We start from the raw sequence: 18303 nt of genomic DNA, 5'->3' as shown, positions 1-18303 counted from the left end.
CACGGTCACATGTGTAGCAAGTAAAGGGCCAATAGCCACTCCCACCACTTTTGTGTGGGAACTGTCTCTTGACGTGATAGAAAGTCTTTTTAAAAGCTGTCGCTCCCTATGTGCAGGCAATTTATCATGGTTGCATGAGAAATGTCCGTTCATGAATTGAGCTATCAAGTAGCATGCGTACATTGTCATTGAAATCCGTCTTATCCATCAGTTCGCTGCATACAGGGGTTGTACGGCAAGTGCGCAATGACACGATTACCTGTCAATTAATGGATGAATTTCGACCCATCTACTAGTTTGGTCCGATAAAGATCAGTCGACGTTGGCGGAGAAATGAAATCGCTGGCCAAATACAGCTCGTTTTTGTATTTTTTATTTGTTTTTCCCCCACCCTTGAGTGTTTTGGTTGGTGGGGGCAGGCTTGCTTCCCTGTATGTTTCGACGGCAGTCGCATGGCTGTTGCCTAGCAACCAGAGGAGGCGTGAAGGGAAGCCGCGGAGGTTCGGGCAGCTGACTTAAAGGTAAGACTTTGAACACTTTATTGGTGGGTTTGACAGTGACACGTTTGAAATAAACTGGAAACGCCTCATAAATGATGATTGATCCGTACTATATGTCATCTGTAGATCTATATAGAGCAGTACAATTATAAATAATAGTGCACTATTAACGCTACTTTTATCATTTTGGATCCAAAGTGATCACGTTCACTGGATTAATTTCAATGTTTTTTTTTTTTTTTTTTTACCTTATTAGCGTATGTCTCATTTACTAATTGATTTATTGTTACTACAATAACCATCTATTTTTTAAGTGTTTAGTTGATCAATTTATTGTAAATACAACTATATTTATATCTGAGGTCGTGTGAGAAATGCCCCCGAATAATACAGTTCTTGGTTTTTCAAGTTAAAGCCCCCTCAGATTAGCACCTGCCGAAGTGGGTCTCAATTGGAACACATGACCAACCGAAGCCTGGTTGAGCATTTCTTTCAAATTTCATTTTCACTTTGCATAACGACATGCTCGGCGTGTCGGAATGAGCTTCTCAAAGTCCATTTGGCCGCCTACACTCTGCCGGAGGCTCTTTGAAATGCAAATACGCAAAACTGGATACAGTAAGGTCACTATCACTTTGCAGCCTGGTCGCCAAGCAACCACACCACCAACAAACATGTCCGCTCATCAATGAATAATTGAGCAGCATTTCATGTTGATGACATCTTGAAAGTTAGGAGCAGCAGACATGGAGACTTGTTCTGGTTAAGACGTGGTTCACCTTGAGAAACACTTCACATTTGCAATGTTCAAATATGCTCTTACTGTATAGTTTTTACATTTCATTTCTGTATTATAAAGTTAATGGGTACGGTATACAAACTCATAAAAAAAGGTACAGACCCCACATCTCTTGTGCGCCAACTGCCAAGATATACAGACAAAAATTGGTTTGGCCCAAATTCTATTTGTGTAAAATCAACTTCCCGTCCGATGGCTTTGTCATTTCCAGGAAAAAAAAAAATCATCCGCGATGATCCCCGGAAGTCCGTCGGAGAGCGAACCGGCCTCCTCTATCCCGGCCCAGGGAACTGCCCACTGGACCCTGGCTCCGTCAGGCTGGGCAGCGCAGGCGCATCTTGACCTGGTTCAGTCCGAGGCGGAGCTACACGGTCTGCGGGAACGCCAGGCCACAGAGGCGGACTCGGTGCGGGAGGGGGTTGAGCGCGCCGTCCTGGGAGTTCGCCGGGAAGAGCGCCGGCTGCTTGAGCGAGTGGAGCAGGACCACCGAGAAGCACAGCAACACCTGGAGCAGGTCCACAAGGAGAATGTGGCAGCAGCCAGAGTCGGCCGGGCCCTGCTGGACCAAAGGCTCGGGAAGCTGGTCCTACTTAAGCAGAGAATCCAGGATGCTGCTCAGCAGACGCTGGCCGACCAAAGTGATTCAAACCAGATTCTGCTGCAGGAGGTTGCGCAATTCCTTCAACCCTGGGAAGTTTCGGTTTCCCTGAAGAAAGTGACCTTCAAGCCCAGCTCCCAACCCAACGCCGTCACATTCGGAGAGATCCGAGTGCAGGGTCAGAGTTTATCTCTGCATGCCGGAGGTTGCGGTCCACACGGGCAGATGTGCGCTCTCCATTCTCTAGAAATTCCATCCAGAGAAACCAGTCACCAAGTTCCTGACGAAGACAGAAGACCCCAGGAACAGGGCTGGACCTCCACAGCAGGCACGGTTGTCAAAAATGTGAGCCTCTCTTCTTGGCGTGATCCTGAATCGGAAGTGGGTTCAATAACAAACAAGCAATCCAGACTAAAGTCTCACCAGAACCAGGAAACAGAATCTGTAGCATGTCCGCAGAACATTCAGAACAGCCCTGATTGCGGAGAAGATGAGTGCCCGATGGGCACCAGTAACCACAGGAAGCCACACACGGTATCTGCGTATACACCACTTGAGTGGAGTCAAGAGTTCCAGGGAGGAGTTACAGGAAAAGGACTTTTGAGGCCTGGAAAAAGGTCTGTCTTGTCCCAAGCCAGGTGTTGGAATGAGCTCTGGGCCAGCCACAGCTGCCTGGACCTCACCTCGAGAGGACGTCCTCACTCGGGCCTCAGCCAGTCCTCCGATGATCACTCTCTCAGGACCCTCTGTGATTCGGGCCGACCACAGTCGCCGGCAGACAGCCTGGACTCAAGCTATACTTTCGTCGTGAGCCCTTCTCAGGAGTACGCCGTCAACAGAAACACTTTGAGCAATATCTGCCGACTGTCAAAATCTGCAGCGGACTTGCCTCACATGACACGCCCCCTGATTGCCAGTGGGACCAAAGAATGCATTGGAGCGTGGCGGGAGAATATCCAAAACTTTGTGACTGCTCCCAGCGGGGGTCTCTGGGTTTCTACCAGTGGGCAGCCGGTGTCCTATCAAGATCCAAATTTCCATGCTCAGCCTCTCGTGACCAGGTCTCTATCCATGTCCATCTTGGATGTCTCCTCGCATGAGCCAAAGAGAGGAAGAGGGGAGCGAGGAGGTCCTCCAGTCCTGGTGGCGCTTCAGGAGGAAGGAGAGCCAAGAGAAAGTTGTCTTATACGACAGTTTGGGAAGCAGGGCTCGGGTCGGGCAGATTTCACCCTGCCAAGTGGTCTGCATTGCACGCCACATGGGCAAATCTTCATCGTGGACTGCGGGAACGCTCGGGTTCAGGTATGTGCAATTCCTTGATGGCACCAGATGGTGCCAAACTAGTCTTGTTACTGCTTCATTAGATTTTCCGCAAGTAGGCTAATTTGCAAACCTAGACCGAGAACATGCGGGGTTCGCTGTAGTTTGTTTTACTTGTATAAACCGATAATGCTGTTTCTGTTATCATTACTAAACTCCTGTTTTTAGTTCTCTAACAAAAATATTTACCACAAGTAGTATTTTGTGGCTTCTAACTATTAAGAACCTTGGCTTGTACAATTAACTTCTGTTTGACTTTTGAGATTAGTTTATGTCCAAATTAATGGTAAACTCTGGACCCAGGTCACAGACCCTCGGGGCAACGTTCTCCAACAAGTCACCTCCCCGATTTCCAACAGTTTTGCCAAGCGATGCAGGAACTTCTTCGACATCGCGGTCAACTCCAAAGGCCTGATGGCACTGAGCTGCACGGCAGAGCGCGCCCTGCTGGTCTTCAGCCGACATGGACGACTCTTGCAGACCTTCGGAGGGTCCGCTTCAGGCGGGGCTAAAGACGAACTGGAGGCTCCCAGGGGCGTGACGGTGACACGACTGGACGAGTTCTTAGTGGCAGATATCCGCAGAGGTACCCTTGTCGCCTTGAAACTGGACCACAAGACTGGGTCCCGTTTGGAGCGTACGGTGGTGACTGGATTCCATCGCCCTTACTTGGTGGCGGCTTGCGCAAGCTCAGGAATGGTCGCTGTGTCGGAGCGCGGCACGGAAAGCGGTCGCGTACCCTGCATCAAAGTCCTGGAGCCCAGCTGGAACACAGTACGGGTTCTGGGGGTCTGCTCGGCCATGGGGCCCATCCTGGTCTCCCCCTGGGGTGTCTGCATCGATGCCGAGGGTGACGTCTTGGTGGCCGACTGGGGGGACGTCCACAGGGTCCTGATGTTCCCGGCGCACGGAGTGGGCCGGTCCCTGGTGGCTCGGGGTTTGAGTAGTCCGCGTGGGATCGGTCTGTTGCCAGGGGGCTGCCTGGTGCTGTCTGACAGTATGAACCACTGTGTCAAGATCTACCAGTACAAGTCCAAATTCGTGTAACCGTGCAAAGGTCGGGGGTCAAGACTTGGATTCATCAGTGGTGGACTTAGGGTTAGGGTTATTAATTTTCCTAAACTTAAAATAAGCTATTCTTGGGGAAATTATTGAAAACATTTCGTTTCTGTTTATGATTGAGGTTCCATTAAATTGCCCTCAATTCTCATAAATTACCATCTTCCAGTATGTTGGCATGCAAATTTACTGGAAACATTGCAGTTTTCCCAATGTCAAAATTTCCTCCTCAATTTGCATGAATGTTTCCTGTTTGGAGCAGTTTGCAATTTGCTGGCAACTTTCTGGAAAATTTGCAGCCCTTTTCAACCCGAGTCAAGAGCACCAAGGAAGGACCATCGCCGTGGAGCCGAGTTTGAGTTTCTGTGCGCCATTAATCCCACCTGGATTTAATTTTCTTCTTTTTTCTTTTGTTTGTCATCAAGATTTGTGGCAGTGGAATTTGTCATTTTGTTGAATTGTGAATCTGAATTGAAATTGCATGAAAATGTGAGTTGTTTACATACAAATGGATTGAAATCCAGACAGGTTAGTCATGTTTTCTTATTCTGGTTCCCATGTGGTGTATATTGATTGAATCACATTTGACTTGGGTTAGGGCTAACCTTAACCCTAACCCTGGTTTTCGCCAATGGTCCTAATGTGGTCCAGGTTACAGCTCCAATTCACATCTGCTTTGGTTTCAGAAAGTCTAGTTCACTGGTTCTCAACCCCGGTCCTCGAGTAGCCCTATCCTGCCTCTTTTCCATGTCTTCCTCAGCCAACACAGCTGAGGATCGTTATCAGGCTTCAGGCAGAGCTTGCTGATTTTGCTGAGCGTTTGAAAAACCTGTGTTGGCTGTGGGAGACCTGGAAAAACAGGCTGGATAGGGGTTCTCGAGGATTGCTGTTGAGAACCATTGATCCAGTTGACCAACAGGCTCTGGTTGTGATTGGTTTAGGAGTCGTTCTAGTTTGCTTCTTTGTTGCTAAACATTGGATTTCCTTTCCAAGTTTCCTAGTCGAACTTCCCGATGACGACGTGAGCGGAAGGTGTGCTGAATCCGACTTCCTGTTTCTTCCTGTTTGTTGTCCAGCAGCAGCTGCAGAATCTTCGCCACTTCCTCAGCAGGTGTTTCCGTGCTTCTTGCTCACCACCTCCTCACTTCCCTCCACATTTTTTTTTTTATACATTTAAAAGCCTTCCAGCATCTTCAGTTTGTGTCATCCCGTTGACACTTTTCTACTTCTTACAGCAGGTTGCTAAGTTTCACATGTGTGATTTATCGTATGTTTCTCCTACTATCTTGTAAAAGATCATTTACACAAATCTTGGAATTGACATAAAATCAAGTCGAACGTAAATTTAGCTTCAGCGACTGTGCAAATCGCAAAACCATCACAACTGACTCAGTTTTCCATTCATCTTTCTCAAACATTGAGTCCTTTGACTCTGCCCATGAGCAGCGTTGATTTGCGAGACCACTCAGCAGGGGTTTTTGCACTGACATAATACACCAAAGATCTACATCCAATATGCTATCGGAATTTGCCTTTGCAAAGTGCGCAAATTACTTTTGATTTCTCCAAGTCCCAAGCAAGTAAATTGGAATGTATATGTATATATATATATATATATATATATATATATATATATATATAAATTAAAATCAGATATGGGCGGCACAGTGAATGACTGGTTAGCACGTCCGCCTCCCAGTTCTGAGGACTCGGGTTCAAGTCCAGGCTCCGGCCTTCCTGGGTGGAGCTTGCATGTTCTCCCCGTGCCTGCGTGGATCTTATCCGGGTACTCCGGTCTCCTCCCACATTCCAAAGACATGCATGGCAGGTTAATTTGGCGTTCCAAATTGTCCCTAGGTGTGCTTGTGAGTGTGGATGGTTGTTGCCCTGCAATTGGCTGGCAACCAGTCCAGGGTGTCCCCCGCCTACTGCCCAGAGCCACCTGAGATAGGCTCCAGCACCCCCTGCGACCCTTGTGAGGAATAAGCGGTCAAGAAAATGGATGGATGGATAATCAGATATTTATCAACGTTTTTTTGAAAGAGGTTTTTGAGTTAAAAACAAAAACTTCCACTTTGGCAGAGTTTGCATGTTTGCCAGAGAAAATCCACACAAGCACAGAGACCTGTTTTCTCAGGGTACTCCCACAGAGTACATTTTATTCAACCAATCTTAGGAGAAAAGTCCAAATAAATGCAAGCGATATTAAAGGGGTTGTGCAATCCTGTTCCAGAATATAATTTTTAGGCTCAACCCCCATCTTGAAAATGGAACACATTTTGTTGCTAAATGGTCACTTCAAAGATGAGAGAAGAAAAACAAACACACATGAAGTACATTGTTTAATGAACACATACTTGGACCCCAATATCAGTATTAGAATAATAAATAAGACCTTATCGTGGGTGTGTGTGCGAATGAGCCCTGCTCACAGCAAGTCAAAAACTCTAAATAATACTATCACAGAATAATTGTCAACTTTTATGACACCAGTGTTCATTGGCAGACCAAAAATTTAACTATTAGCATTAGTTAGCGGAGCAGGCGTGAGGGAGGCACTGAAGGGCGCTAGAACCCTCAAACTGCAATTTGAAGGTCTGTAGCAAGTTGCGTTCAGTGCTGAGGTTTGCATAGACAACACCTCCGGAGGGCGCCGTGGGGCTTAAGTGAGGAGAAGTGTTGCGCGAGTGCAAGGGTCCCAAGATTCCCTGTGGTGGGGCGGCCTGTATCATTGGCAGGGAGCTGTAGGGAGTCTTAGCACCTGATCGGCTGCCCCACCCAGGCGTAGTCCAGGCTCCTGGCTCATTTAGTCTTGATAGTTTAGGCCATGTGACGAGGCCTGGTTGTGGGGCTCACAGTGGGGTCTCTCTCTTGGAAAAAGAAATGCTGGTGGGACCCTCAAATTTTAGCTTGATGGCATGTTTCAGGTGGAGCTGGGGGTCTGAGGTTTGCATGGAGATCTCCAAGGCACTGGAGGGCATTGCAGCATTGTGCTTGGGTGGAGGATCCCAAACTTCCCTCTGGTGGACGCCCTGCATCCTGGGCGGGGAGGCTTGGGCAGTTTTAGTAGTCCTGAGTTCTGCGTCTACCCACTCCTGCAAGTTTTTTTGGTTTGTTTTGTTCTGATAGTCTAATCTACAAGTTGAAGCTCTGGGGGCTGGCTCACAGTTTTGGACTACAGGGATGATTGTACAAAGGGTCGGTGCAGGGCTCCCCTTGGGTTGATGCCGCCGGTTACTTGCCGAGCCTCCGGGTGGCAGAAATAGGGTTGATGGGCGGCTCCGGCTTCGGGGTAATGAGTGCTGCTGGATTTGCTGAATGAAGCTGAGGTTGTCGGCTGGAACCGTCTGCAGGGTGGCCAGGGAGTGCCCGGTGGATGAAGTCTGGGAGCTGTGGGCGGAGTGAAAACGTTCAGAGCTGGAACCTGCAGAAGACGGTGAGGACGAGGAGGTCACGCTCCTTTCCCCTCCGGTCAAGTTCGAGGACATTTTGTTGTCAGGAGAAGCCATGCTGCTTCTGTACGGCTTGGCCCCAAAGCTCTCCAGGAGCCGGACCACCTTGGTGTTCCCGTGCCTCCCCGCCACTTTCATGGGGGTCCGGCCATATTTGTCTACGTGGTCAGGGTTGGCACCTCCCTGCAGGAGAACGGCAACCACGTCAGCATGTCCTTGCTGGGCGGCGATGCTCAGCGCCGTCGCCCCTTGGTGGCAATTGAGATCTATATTGACAGTGCTTGCTGACAGGAGACGGCGCCCCACATCTGTGTGCCCTGTCCAGGCCACAGAATGCAAGGGCGGCCTCCCCTCTGTGTCCTGAGCATTGGGATTGGCCCCGTGCTTCAAGAGTAAGTCCGCCATATCTACATTTCCCTGCCAAGAGGCCACATGCAGGGCAGTTCGGCCCTCGGAATCTCGGGATTCTAGAGGCGGCCCCCCTTTCTCTATGAGGAGAGTTGACATGTGGAGCTGCCCCTCCAACACTAGGAGGTACAGTAGCGGTCGCCCCTCTGCGTCGCGGACGTCGGTGTCGGCTCCCCGTCTCATCAGGAGCTCCGCCATCTCGCCGTGCCCCTCCAGAAGGGCGCCGCTCAAGGCAGAGTGTCCGTCGTAAGCCCTGTGGTCAATGGGCGAGCGGCGGTCCAGCAACAATCGGGCTGTACCCAGGTGTCCCTCCTGTGCTGCCAGAATCAGTGCTGTACGGCCTTCTACATCCATCTCGCCAACCCGTACCGTGCTACCTCGCTCTGTTAGGGCAGCGCAGACTGCACGGTGACCTTCGCAGGCCGCGGAATGCAACGGAGTCCAGCCTAGGTCGTCTTTGTGGTTCTCGTCCAGCCCCCGGTCGAGGAGGGCACGGACCACCTCAGCGCTCCCCCGCGCCGCCGCCAGGCTGAGCGCCGTCCTACCTTCAGCGTCGATGGCATCCACGGCGGCCCCCCAGAATAGAAGTCGTGACACAGTCTTCATGTGGCCCATGGCAGCGGCGGCCAGAAGTGGAGTCAAGGCCGCAGAAGCGGGCACATCTCCTCTAGGGCCCGCAGTCTCATCCACATCGGCGCCAGCATCCAGGAGAAGCTCCACTATGTCATCGTGGCCCTCGTAGGCCGCGAGCAGCAGCGGGGTCATTCCGTCATTGTCTCGGTGTCCTGGATTGGCACCTCGCTCCAATAAAAGATTTGCAACTTGGCCGTAACCTTGGTTTCCAACTGCTGTGGGGATGCAGAGGGCGGCGACCGACAAAGCCGTGCGCCCATCCCCGTCAGCCAAATCTACTTGGGCCTTGTGGTCCAACAGCACCTCAACCACCTCGTGGTGTCCCATGTAGGCAGCAGCAATCAGTGCGGTGCGACCTTTGCAGTCAGCCTTGTTAACTTGAGCTCTGTAGCCTATCAGGATGAGGACAGTCTCCTCATGACCCCCCCAGGCCGCAGCCCTGAGGGCGGTGCGACCCTCCGCATCACACCCGTCCACGTCCGCCCCTGCGTCCAGCAGAAGCCTGACCACTTCGCCGTGTCCCGCCCAGGCCGCAGACCGTAGCGCAGTCCATCCATCGGTGTCAGCATGCTCCAGCATTGTGGTGGCGGTCTGCACATCCTGGATCCGCACCCAGTCCAAAAGGACAATCAACACGTCTAAATGACCTTGTCTGGAGGCTATAATGAGTGGGGTTTGACCCTGGTGGTCACTAAGGAGTGGATCAGATCCACCAGTCAGGAGCAGTCGGACCAGTTTTGCAGACCCCTCAAGCGCGGCGGCGGCAAGTGAGGTCTGCACATCTGTTGAACTCAAGCAGTTCACAGATTTAAGAGGTTGGTTTTCTGCCATTTCACCTGTACTTTGCATTCCGGGAATTGGTTCTCCAGAAACAAGTCCGCTCATCTTGAAGAGCTGAAGGACCTTCTGGTGCGTCGAGGCTGGAGCTTTTGTTACCAAAGTGGGCAGGGGACTGCTGCCAGTCCAAGTCAGAGTGGGCACGTCAGCCCATATCATCCACAGGGCCAAAATCCAGGGCCGGTCCTGATGACGACCAGAGCAGACTAAATGCGTCGCCAGCTGGACGGCCTCCTCCGAGTTTAGCATTGGTCCCCTTAGTGTCAGAGACATGGCGAGCATGCTGTGCCCCTCGGCTTGACTGCACAAGTACTTCTGAGTACAGTATTTTACATCCATCAGCCACTCGGCAAAGCTGCCGTGAAAAAGCAGTTTGCTGTCCCCGGGACCGTCCACCAGGAGGGGTGCCAGTGTGCGTAGCCTGTTGTGGAATTCCTGGACGCTGAGTAGTTTGTTGTGTGTCCAGAGTGCCATAAACAGATCCTGCGGGGCGAGAGGGGCCGGGGCTGCGAGGATGACATTCAGGAGAGGCTTGACGAAGCTAAAGAGTCTCCGGGGGAAGAGTCTTTGGCACAGCCAAAGGTAGAGGCCATTCAGGGTCCCCGGAATATCCCGGATCTCGCGGAGACCCACGACGGAGGCGGCTACCCCATCCAGGACTCGCTCCAGGAAGAGGAAGCAGCCGCCACTCTTGATGTGGAGCAGATTCAGCATGTCTGCTGTGTCCGGGGTGATCTGACGCCGAAGCGCTGCCTCCTGGTCCAAACGCTTCAGGATGTACTGCTGCACGTCGTGAACCGTGTCCGGCCGACGCAGGTCATCTAGGCAGAGCCTACGAAAACCTGACACACAAAAAGTCAAGTGTAAGGAAATGCCCTTTATACTGTCGAGAAACAGGACGTGCAGACTAAGGGGCCTGTTTTAGTCTTTTGCATGGCCCACCAAAGCTTTGAGAACTGCCTTACAACAAAAGTGCACCCACCTGAGAACATCCTGCTCACTGTCTTGTTGTGGCGCCGGACCGAGCAGACCAGGAGAATCCAGCTGGGCATCAGGTTCTGGTGGGCCGCCAAAAGCTCTGCGATGGAATGGGTCCTCCTGGTGCTCCCTTGGGTACCCTCGCAGCCCACGTCCAGAGAGTCCACCAGCAGCATCATGCTCTGAGGTGGTGGGGGCAGGTCCAGCAGGGGCTCCAGGACAAATCTGTGGACGTAACACCACACCACAAGCAGCTAGGTCAGCCAAAAAAAAAAAAAAAAACTCTTAGAAACACAAAAAAAAAAAATAGAGAATGCAATTTCTGGAAGGCTGAATGAAAAATTGTGGAATGATAGGAATGTCACGGAATGATAATTAGCTGAACGTGTTGAAGTTGGAATGATTTGAATCGGTGAAAAAGTCTTGAAGCTGGAGATGAATATGTAGAAATGTTGAATTTTTGGCTTTTGAAAATGTTTGGAATTTTGTGACTTGGAATAATATACAGTATTAGATGGCTTGAATGGTCCGAACATGGTGGAGTTGGAATGCTTTGAATCAGTCAAAAAAACAAAACAAAACATGGATGACGTAGTAGTAGTCGGAGTACTTGTAGTAGTTGTAGTAGTCGTGATGGTGGTAGTAGTCGTAATAGTAGTAGTAGAAGTAGTACTTGTAGTAGTAGTGGTGGTGGTAATAGTCGTAATAGTAGTAGTAGCACCTCTAGTACTTGTAGGATGTGTAGTTGTACGTGTAGTAGTTGTATTTGTAGAAGTAGTGGTACTTATAGTGCTTGTAGTAGTTGTGGTAGTAGTAATACTTGTAGTAGTAGTAGTAGTAATAGTAGGAAGAGGAGTACTTGTAGTGGTGGTGGCGGCGGCGGCGGCAGTCGTAGTGGTAGTTGTAGTAGTAGTCGTAGTAGTCGTAGTCGTAGCAGTAGCACCTCTAGTAGTAGTAGAATGTGTAGTTGTACATGTAGTAGTTGTATTTGTAAAAGTAGTCATACTTAAAGTGCTTGTAGTAGTAATACTTATGGTCGTCAGAGGAGTTGTAGTAGTAGTTGTTGTACTTGTGGTTCTTGTTTATTGTCAGTGTAGGTGTGAATTTTTGGAATATGTAGTAGTAAAATAAATAATTGTAATAAAAAAAAAAAAGTTGAAGGTGTAGACTACAAATGTAATATTGTTAAAGTCTCATTTGGATCCACGTAAAACACACCACAGATTCTACACACACGTATTATACAAATTCTTCAAACAGATGTGTCCCAATGCTTTTGTCTGTATTCCTGATTTTGGGACATGTTGATGAAGCCACAAGAACGAATTTCTTTCTTCAAATCATTTTGTCCACATGCGCAAGTTCTGTGAAATTATGAATACGGACAAAAGTGTTGGACGCATTTTCATGTGTTGAAAAATGTGTCCCTCAATTTTTGTCCACAGTGGTTCATTTCAAAGCTACGCTAACGTTACGTTTTGGATGGTGACTCAACTTGTCAGATCTTGTCAAATTTCTTGCTCGCACACAACGAAAACACATAGAAGGGTTCCGGGACCTTCCACAAGTGCTAAGCCGACAAGACGAGTCCCAGGCCAGTACCGTTTTCGGGAACAGACTTGGGCTGCAGTCTGCACACGGAACAAACCCTATCGCGACCCCTCGACCCCAAGGTGAGTACCAAAACAAGCTTTCTGTACGAACCTTCGGAAGGCCAGGTGCGGGTCTGTCTGGCAGCCGAGTGGATCTGGGGGTGGGCGGCGGTGGAGGCTGGCGCCATACTCTGGCGGCAGCAGTGGCGACGCCCTCAGCTGTTCGGCCAGGCCCAGAACCAAGCGCCAAGGCAGGCCGCTAGCGGGTTCCTCCCGCCGGCAGAAGTGCCAGGCCAGGCACCGCGATGCCAAGCCAGACGCCCGGCCGGCCTCGGAGTCGGCTCGCACCACCTCGACGCAGAGGGCCGTCTTGCCTGCGCCGGGGCCGCCCATAATCACGACCCCCGCTGGGTGCCCCGCCCCCTCGCCGCGGGCGTCCAGGGAGCGCCGGAGTTTGTCCAGTGCCCATTCCCGACAGGAGAAGCGGCGACCGCACGGGGGACCCGGATTGCTCATGACGCCATCGCGCTTCCGGCTCACTTCCTGTTGGCCTCCTGCTCACTTCCTGTCAGCCCGAGAGGGAGAATGAGGGAGGAGGGGTCAAGTCAGGACAGGAAGTGGAGACAGCTGTGCCACTATCAATGTTGAGTTGCACTTTTGAGAAACCTTACATGCAAACACGCACACCTTCTCGCACTCCTGGTTTTTCAAGTTTTCTCTCGGCCGGCAGCTCCACCCTCGACACGTGTCGCCGCACGTTTGAGCGCAGAGCCAGGAATGGCACGTGCTAACTTCTCTATTCTTCATTTACAAATAATACGTTTTGAAAGGACATTTTTCCATTTGCTGTTGACCGAATATGACATCTCCTATGCTGAGGAAGTAGGTAACGACCAATCATGGCTCAGTTTGGTCACCAAACAGAAAACAGGTAAGCCATGATTGGTTGTTACCCGACCTCCTCAGTACAGGTGATGTCATCTTCAGTCCACAGCAAGTGTGTGTGTGTGTGTGGGGGGGGGTTAAATGGTATTAATTGTACATGAAAAACAATGTTATCAAATTCATTCTGGACAAAATATGAACTTGTTAGCGCTGAAAATGGCTCAATAATTCAAGTATGCCTTTAAATGGGTGATGCCAAATAGTGAGACTGATGAAGCTGATAGGGACACGGGTGAAAGCAAATAACGAGACTGGCGGTGCCAAATGCTGATACGGAGGTGAGGCGGGCAATGTCAAGCCGTGCTACAGGTGTGTCCAAAGGGTAGTTGACAAGCAGTGTCAACCAGTGAAACAGGTGTGCCAAATAGTGAGCTCGTTGACACGCGTACATTTGCATCTTGTGAGATTTCGTAACATGAACGCTGATTGGTTCCTGGCGTCACGTGACGTCCTTCAGGTGAGCGGGCTCAGAGTCAAAGATGCAGATGCTGCGCCTCCGCACCGCACGGAATATCAGAGGTGCTAGCATGCTAAAGAACACAAACGCTCGAAATAGCAGGACAGCAACTTGTTGACATTCTTGTCATTTCTCATGTTGACGACGAGTCGACTTGCTGGCGGCAAACGTCACTTCCTGTTGGATCGCATTCAACGACGCCGGGGCAGAGCTCACCATTTGGCATCAAGTCACTCACTATTTGGCACCGCCTGTGTCGTGCCTGGACACGCCTGTCTCACTATTTGGCACATCTATTTTACTTTGGTGCCACCTATTAAACAAATGTCAGTCTCACTATTTGACACTGAACTGCACGTCAGATGTAAACAAACGTTGCTTGTTTTACTATTCGGCACACTTTGACTGACAAGCCTGAAGTCTCATAATGCCTGTCTTACTATTTGGCATCGCTAAGCACTATTGGACACGCCTGGCTCACTATTTGGCACTGACAAAGTTTTCAGTAAGATTGTTTAGTCAGTTGCTATGGTTAAATTGTGGTTAATTTATGCAGTGAAACATTTTTAGACGGATGCGCTGGGAGATGACGTCATGTCAAATGATTCATATCCTGTACTGACTTAACCAAATATTGAGATGAAATTGATGTCGTGTGTCTCACTATCTGGCAGCATCACTCTCACAATGTGGCAAAGTGTCACCGCCTGTCTGTCGGCGGCATCTCATTATTTGGCAAGGTAAGAACGCGAACGTTTATTTCCGCGCGCCTCAAAGCGTTACGCGCACGCGCACAACGTCAAAAGTCGCTGAGGACTCGAAAGACGCCAAGAAGACAAAAAAGTGGTTGTAAATGTGAGCGGAAGTATGTCTCAACTAAGTTGTCTTACCTGGAAGGAGCTTGTCAGCTTTTGCTTGAGCTTTTTCTCTTCTCTTCATCTCGCCAGCGACGACGTCTCGCCGCCGGACACGCGCGCGCGAATGCGCACACAACTTGCACACGCGCCCAAAGTGATCACGTGACTCGCCCTCCACAAATAACTCGCAGGTCATTGGGGACGCGCGTGCATGCGATAATGTCTCATTTTCTGCTAGTTTTGTTTTCATACAAATGCATGTCATTTATAAATTTGTTTTCTACTTTTATTTGGCTTCTTCGTGAAAATGTATTAGTTTTGACCCAGACTTTATGATCACTATTTTTGTCTATATTATTTGTATTTACAACATTGTTGGGGTACTATTTTGATTTTTTTTTTTTACTTACTACTATTTTCTGCATTTTTTTTTTTTTATAACATCAATTGTGTTGATTTAATTTCTGTTTTTTGTTTGTTTTGTTTTTTGCTATTTGAATACTTTTTTTAGGTCTTTTTTTTTTTTAAATGATCAATTATTTGACTTTTTCATATTGCCACATTTTTTTTTTTTTTTTGCCATAACCCCATTTGAACAGCTGCAAACTGCAATGTTGTAATTCTACCATTAAAATCAAATTATTAATAAATGCAATAATGTAAAAATTCTGTTTTCTTGACTATATTGCAAGTGAATGAATACTGTCATGTATTTTACAAAAATGTAAAAATAAAAACAATTGTAAATTAAAAGTCAACATTGACAGACGTTGGACCTTTTTTAATTATTATTTTTAAATATCAAACAATGAGACCTATGAAAATATGAAGATTGCTGATTGTATTGAAAATTTGAAAGCAATGTTGCTAGTCAACCACCACAATTGACTTTTGTGAAGTCTCTTTTTGTTTTTTTTGTTTTTTTGCTCCACTTTCCCACCATCACACTCAAGCACGTTGACCGCCAACACTGATGTGACAAATGACCTTTAACCTCTCACGCATTCTGACATGACTGAGTTACAAATACCAAATAATAAGAAGAAGGTTTTGTTTTTTACTACGTTAAAAGTCTACTTTTGTGAATGTCACCCCAGAACACACAGTCAAGATTTAAAAGTATTATTTGGTGTATAATTAAAAAAAATGAGCGTAAATACTTTTTTTTAATTATGTTTTTATTTTATTTTTTGCTTTGGTGTTTTGTTTTGTTTTTTGTTTTTTTTGGGTGCAAATCAGTAAGGGCATTTCTCAAAACAATTTGTCCAAATAAAAGATGGTTTTCTTTCTCCAAATCCTTGCCTCATCTCTCCAAAAGTCAATATTTGTGTGACTGAACATGTCAGTGCCATCAGAACGAAAAGTTTTTTGTGACATCGTGTATGGCATCTGGCTGCCTATAACAAGGCACTCTGGAGGGATGTTCTGATGTAAACTGTGGCTAAAGTTTTGATTCCGGATTGTGTGTTCCACCTTTGTGCATTTGGAAGGTGAATTGCAAAAACTCATATTTCACTCTGACTGTTATTTGCTGTCAAAGCATCTCATTGATATAGAAACATGTGGAAAATGCAGCAGCATTGTGTTGCACAAAAGGGATGAATCCAAAGAAGTATAAATGTGAACATGTGGGACAATCCTTTGGGCCCAAAATTCTCATCCACTTCATGACAATTATTTTCAGAGCAATTTCACAGATCTGGTTTATCATTAATTTGCTTGAATGCTTCACATGTGAATACACACACATTTATCTTTGTTTAAAAAAAATAAAAGAAGATTGATCTGGGGACATTTCTAATGGGAATGCTGTATATGGAAATATGCTTAACATTATTATGACACCTCCAAGAAATTAGATTTTATGTGTGTGTTTTTTAATGTGCACAACATACACGATGTGAAAAAGAAACAAGTAGTTTTGAGAAGTTAAATATTCAAAATGTGACATTCACGAAGCAACGGAGAAAAACTATTCTAGTGAGTGGGGGGACAGGGGAATACAGTGTTCCCTCACTAATATGCGGTTCACTTTTTTTGCAGTCTTGCTGTATTGCGTTTTTTTTTTTTTTTTGGTGCGATTTTGCACGTATCTTTTGTTACAGTAATGTACCTATTATATAAAATTTATAAAGGTTTGAAGATTGAGAATGTTTAATCAAGAGAAATGTCAGAAAAAGTAAATGCCTCGATGAGAAAAGTATATAAACTGTGTGGTGAGGTGTTTTAGATTTATAGTAAATGTAAAACATAAAGCTAGCTACTTAGCGGATTTCATTTATTGCGAGTAGTTTTTGGAACCTAACAGCGGAAAACAAGGGAACACTGTGTACTACTTAATGTGTAGTGAGTAAAATAATTTATATTACTAACAATATTAAGTATAAAGGGTGTCTGTCTTATTGACAAAAAAATGACAACGATTTAAAGGGATAGTTCGGATTTTTTGACATGAATCTTTTTTTTTTTTCTTTTTTTTTTGGGTGTGCGTGCGTTTGCGTGCGTGTGTGCGCGTACGTGTGCGTGCAAATACGTATAAATTTCTGCTCATTAATTCACCTAAAACCTCATAAAAATCCCATTACCCTTCACCTTAATCAGGTACTACAGAATCTCTCCAGAGTCGTGAGGTTCAAATGGTCAGGAGACCAGAGAAAAGGTCAGAAAAGATAAAAAGAAAAGAAAGATAAATCGAAGTGAAATCCAGCACCGACCAAACACTTCCTGCCTTCCCCTTGGTTACAAAATCAAACTCTTACGCCAACCCCAGAAGCCTCTAAATTCCAACAAATTGACGAGATCTCAAGAGACCAGAGGAGAAACTAAGAGAGGAAGGAGGGAAGGATCGATGAGGCAGAGTGAGATCCATAGAAACCAGTACATCTAGTCCATCAAAGTGAAATCCAGCAGAAACCAAGCACCTCCTGCGTGGTTACAAAACCAGGGTCTTATGCCAACCCCAGAAACCTCAAACTTCCAATAAATTGAGGAGGTCTCAAGTGACCAGAGGAAAAATTAAAGAGAGGAAAGAAGGAAGGATAGATCAAGCAAAGTGAGAACCACAGACACCAGCACCCACTGATTCAACGAGCAGTGGGAGGGAGAGGAGAATTCTGTTTGTTTCAGTAGATGCTGGTGTGATGGATCTGGCATGTATAAGGACCGCCACCAAAGAAAGAAGCCGTCAACCGCGGCCCAGCAAAGCGAGCGCCGTTCCCCCGGAATCCCCCGGGCGGCGGCAGCACCAAGGCCACCCCCACGCCACCCGGGCGGGCACCGGTCGGCGAGCCGACCCAGACGCCCGGAACACCCCCGACCCCCACAGCGCCCCACTGGTTTTTTTTTCCTCAACATGAAAAAGCTGTCCTGCCATTGGTTCAGAGCATTCAAGGGCCAATAGGATATCTTAGATCGGCATGCAGTGAACATGTCACATACCAGTGAATGTCGTGCACCAGCAAGACACAAGATGCTGCATCCAAAATCCTATATTAGTGTTGGAATTAATGGTATCGGCATGTTACTTGTGAGTAGTCACCGATACCGATACCACTGTTTTACTGCAGTATCGGCACCTCTGCCGATACCAGTATTGGTTTCGGAACAACACTAATTTGCACACTAAACACCTTTCTGAAAAGTCAGGCGCCATAACCATATTTTTATTTTCGTTTGTATCACTGCACGTCGCCCTGTAGACAGCTGATCGACGCGCTGCAGACAGCTGATCCGCGCGCCTTCCGCCTTCGAAAAGACAAACAACTTGTAGATTATTGTGCGTCTATCAGCTGCATGTGGGGAGGCGCGCAGTGATACGAGCGAACAGAAAAATAGTGCCCGGCGGTAATGGCGTCTGACTTTTTTTCCA

The 18303-nt window shown here is 47.7% G+C and overlaps 2 protein-coding genes across 4 annotated transcripts; one reads left to right on the top strand and one right to left on the bottom strand.

Moving 5' to 3' along the window:
* The first annotated feature begins 1265 nt into the window (after positions 1-1265).
* Positions 1266-4921, top strand: LOC144030626 (uncharacterized). The gene is made up of 2 exons (XM_077537073.1): positions 1266-3199; positions 3521-4921. The coding sequence occupies exons 1-2, from the start codon at positions 1532-1534 to the stop codon at positions 4262-4264; spliced, it is 2412 nt and encodes an 803-aa protein (XP_077393199.1). The 5' UTR covers positions 1266-1531; the 3' UTR covers positions 4265-4921.
* Positions 4922-6399: 1478 nt separating this feature from the next.
* ankrd50l (ankyrin repeat domain 50-like) lies at positions 6400-14570 on the bottom strand. Of its 3 annotated transcripts, XM_077537352.1 has the most exons (5): positions 14469-14541; positions 12848-12977; positions 12289-12741; positions 10589-10809; positions 6400-10448 (listed from the first exon to the last, which is right to left on the bottom strand). In XM_077537352.1, the coding sequence occupies exons 3-5, from the start codon at positions 12690-12692 to the stop codon at positions 7129-7131; spliced, it is 3945 nt and encodes a 1314-aa protein (XP_077393478.1). In that variant the 5' UTR covers positions 12693-12741; positions 12848-12977; positions 14469-14541; the 3' UTR covers positions 6400-7128. The 3 variants fall into 3 exon arrangements, with proteins under 3 accessions (XP_077393478.1, XP_077393477.1, XP_077393479.1); XM_077537351.1 differs by lacking the exon at positions 12848-12977 and having other exon boundaries at positions 14469-14570; XM_077537353.1 differs by lacking the exon at positions 14469-14541 and having other exon boundaries at positions 12289-13080.
* Between the last annotated feature and the right edge of the window lie 3733 nt (positions 14571-18303).

Source organism: Festucalex cinctus, chromosome 11 (genome assembly GCF_051991245.1).
Source record: "Festucalex cinctus isolate MCC-2025b chromosome 11, RoL_Fcin_1.0, whole genome shotgun sequence".
NCBI lineage: Eukaryota > Metazoa > Chordata > Actinopteri > Syngnathiformes > Syngnathidae > Festucalex > Festucalex cinctus.
The sequence above is the reverse complement of the archived record's forward strand: the minus strand, read 5'-3'. Positions and strand labels throughout refer to the sequence as shown.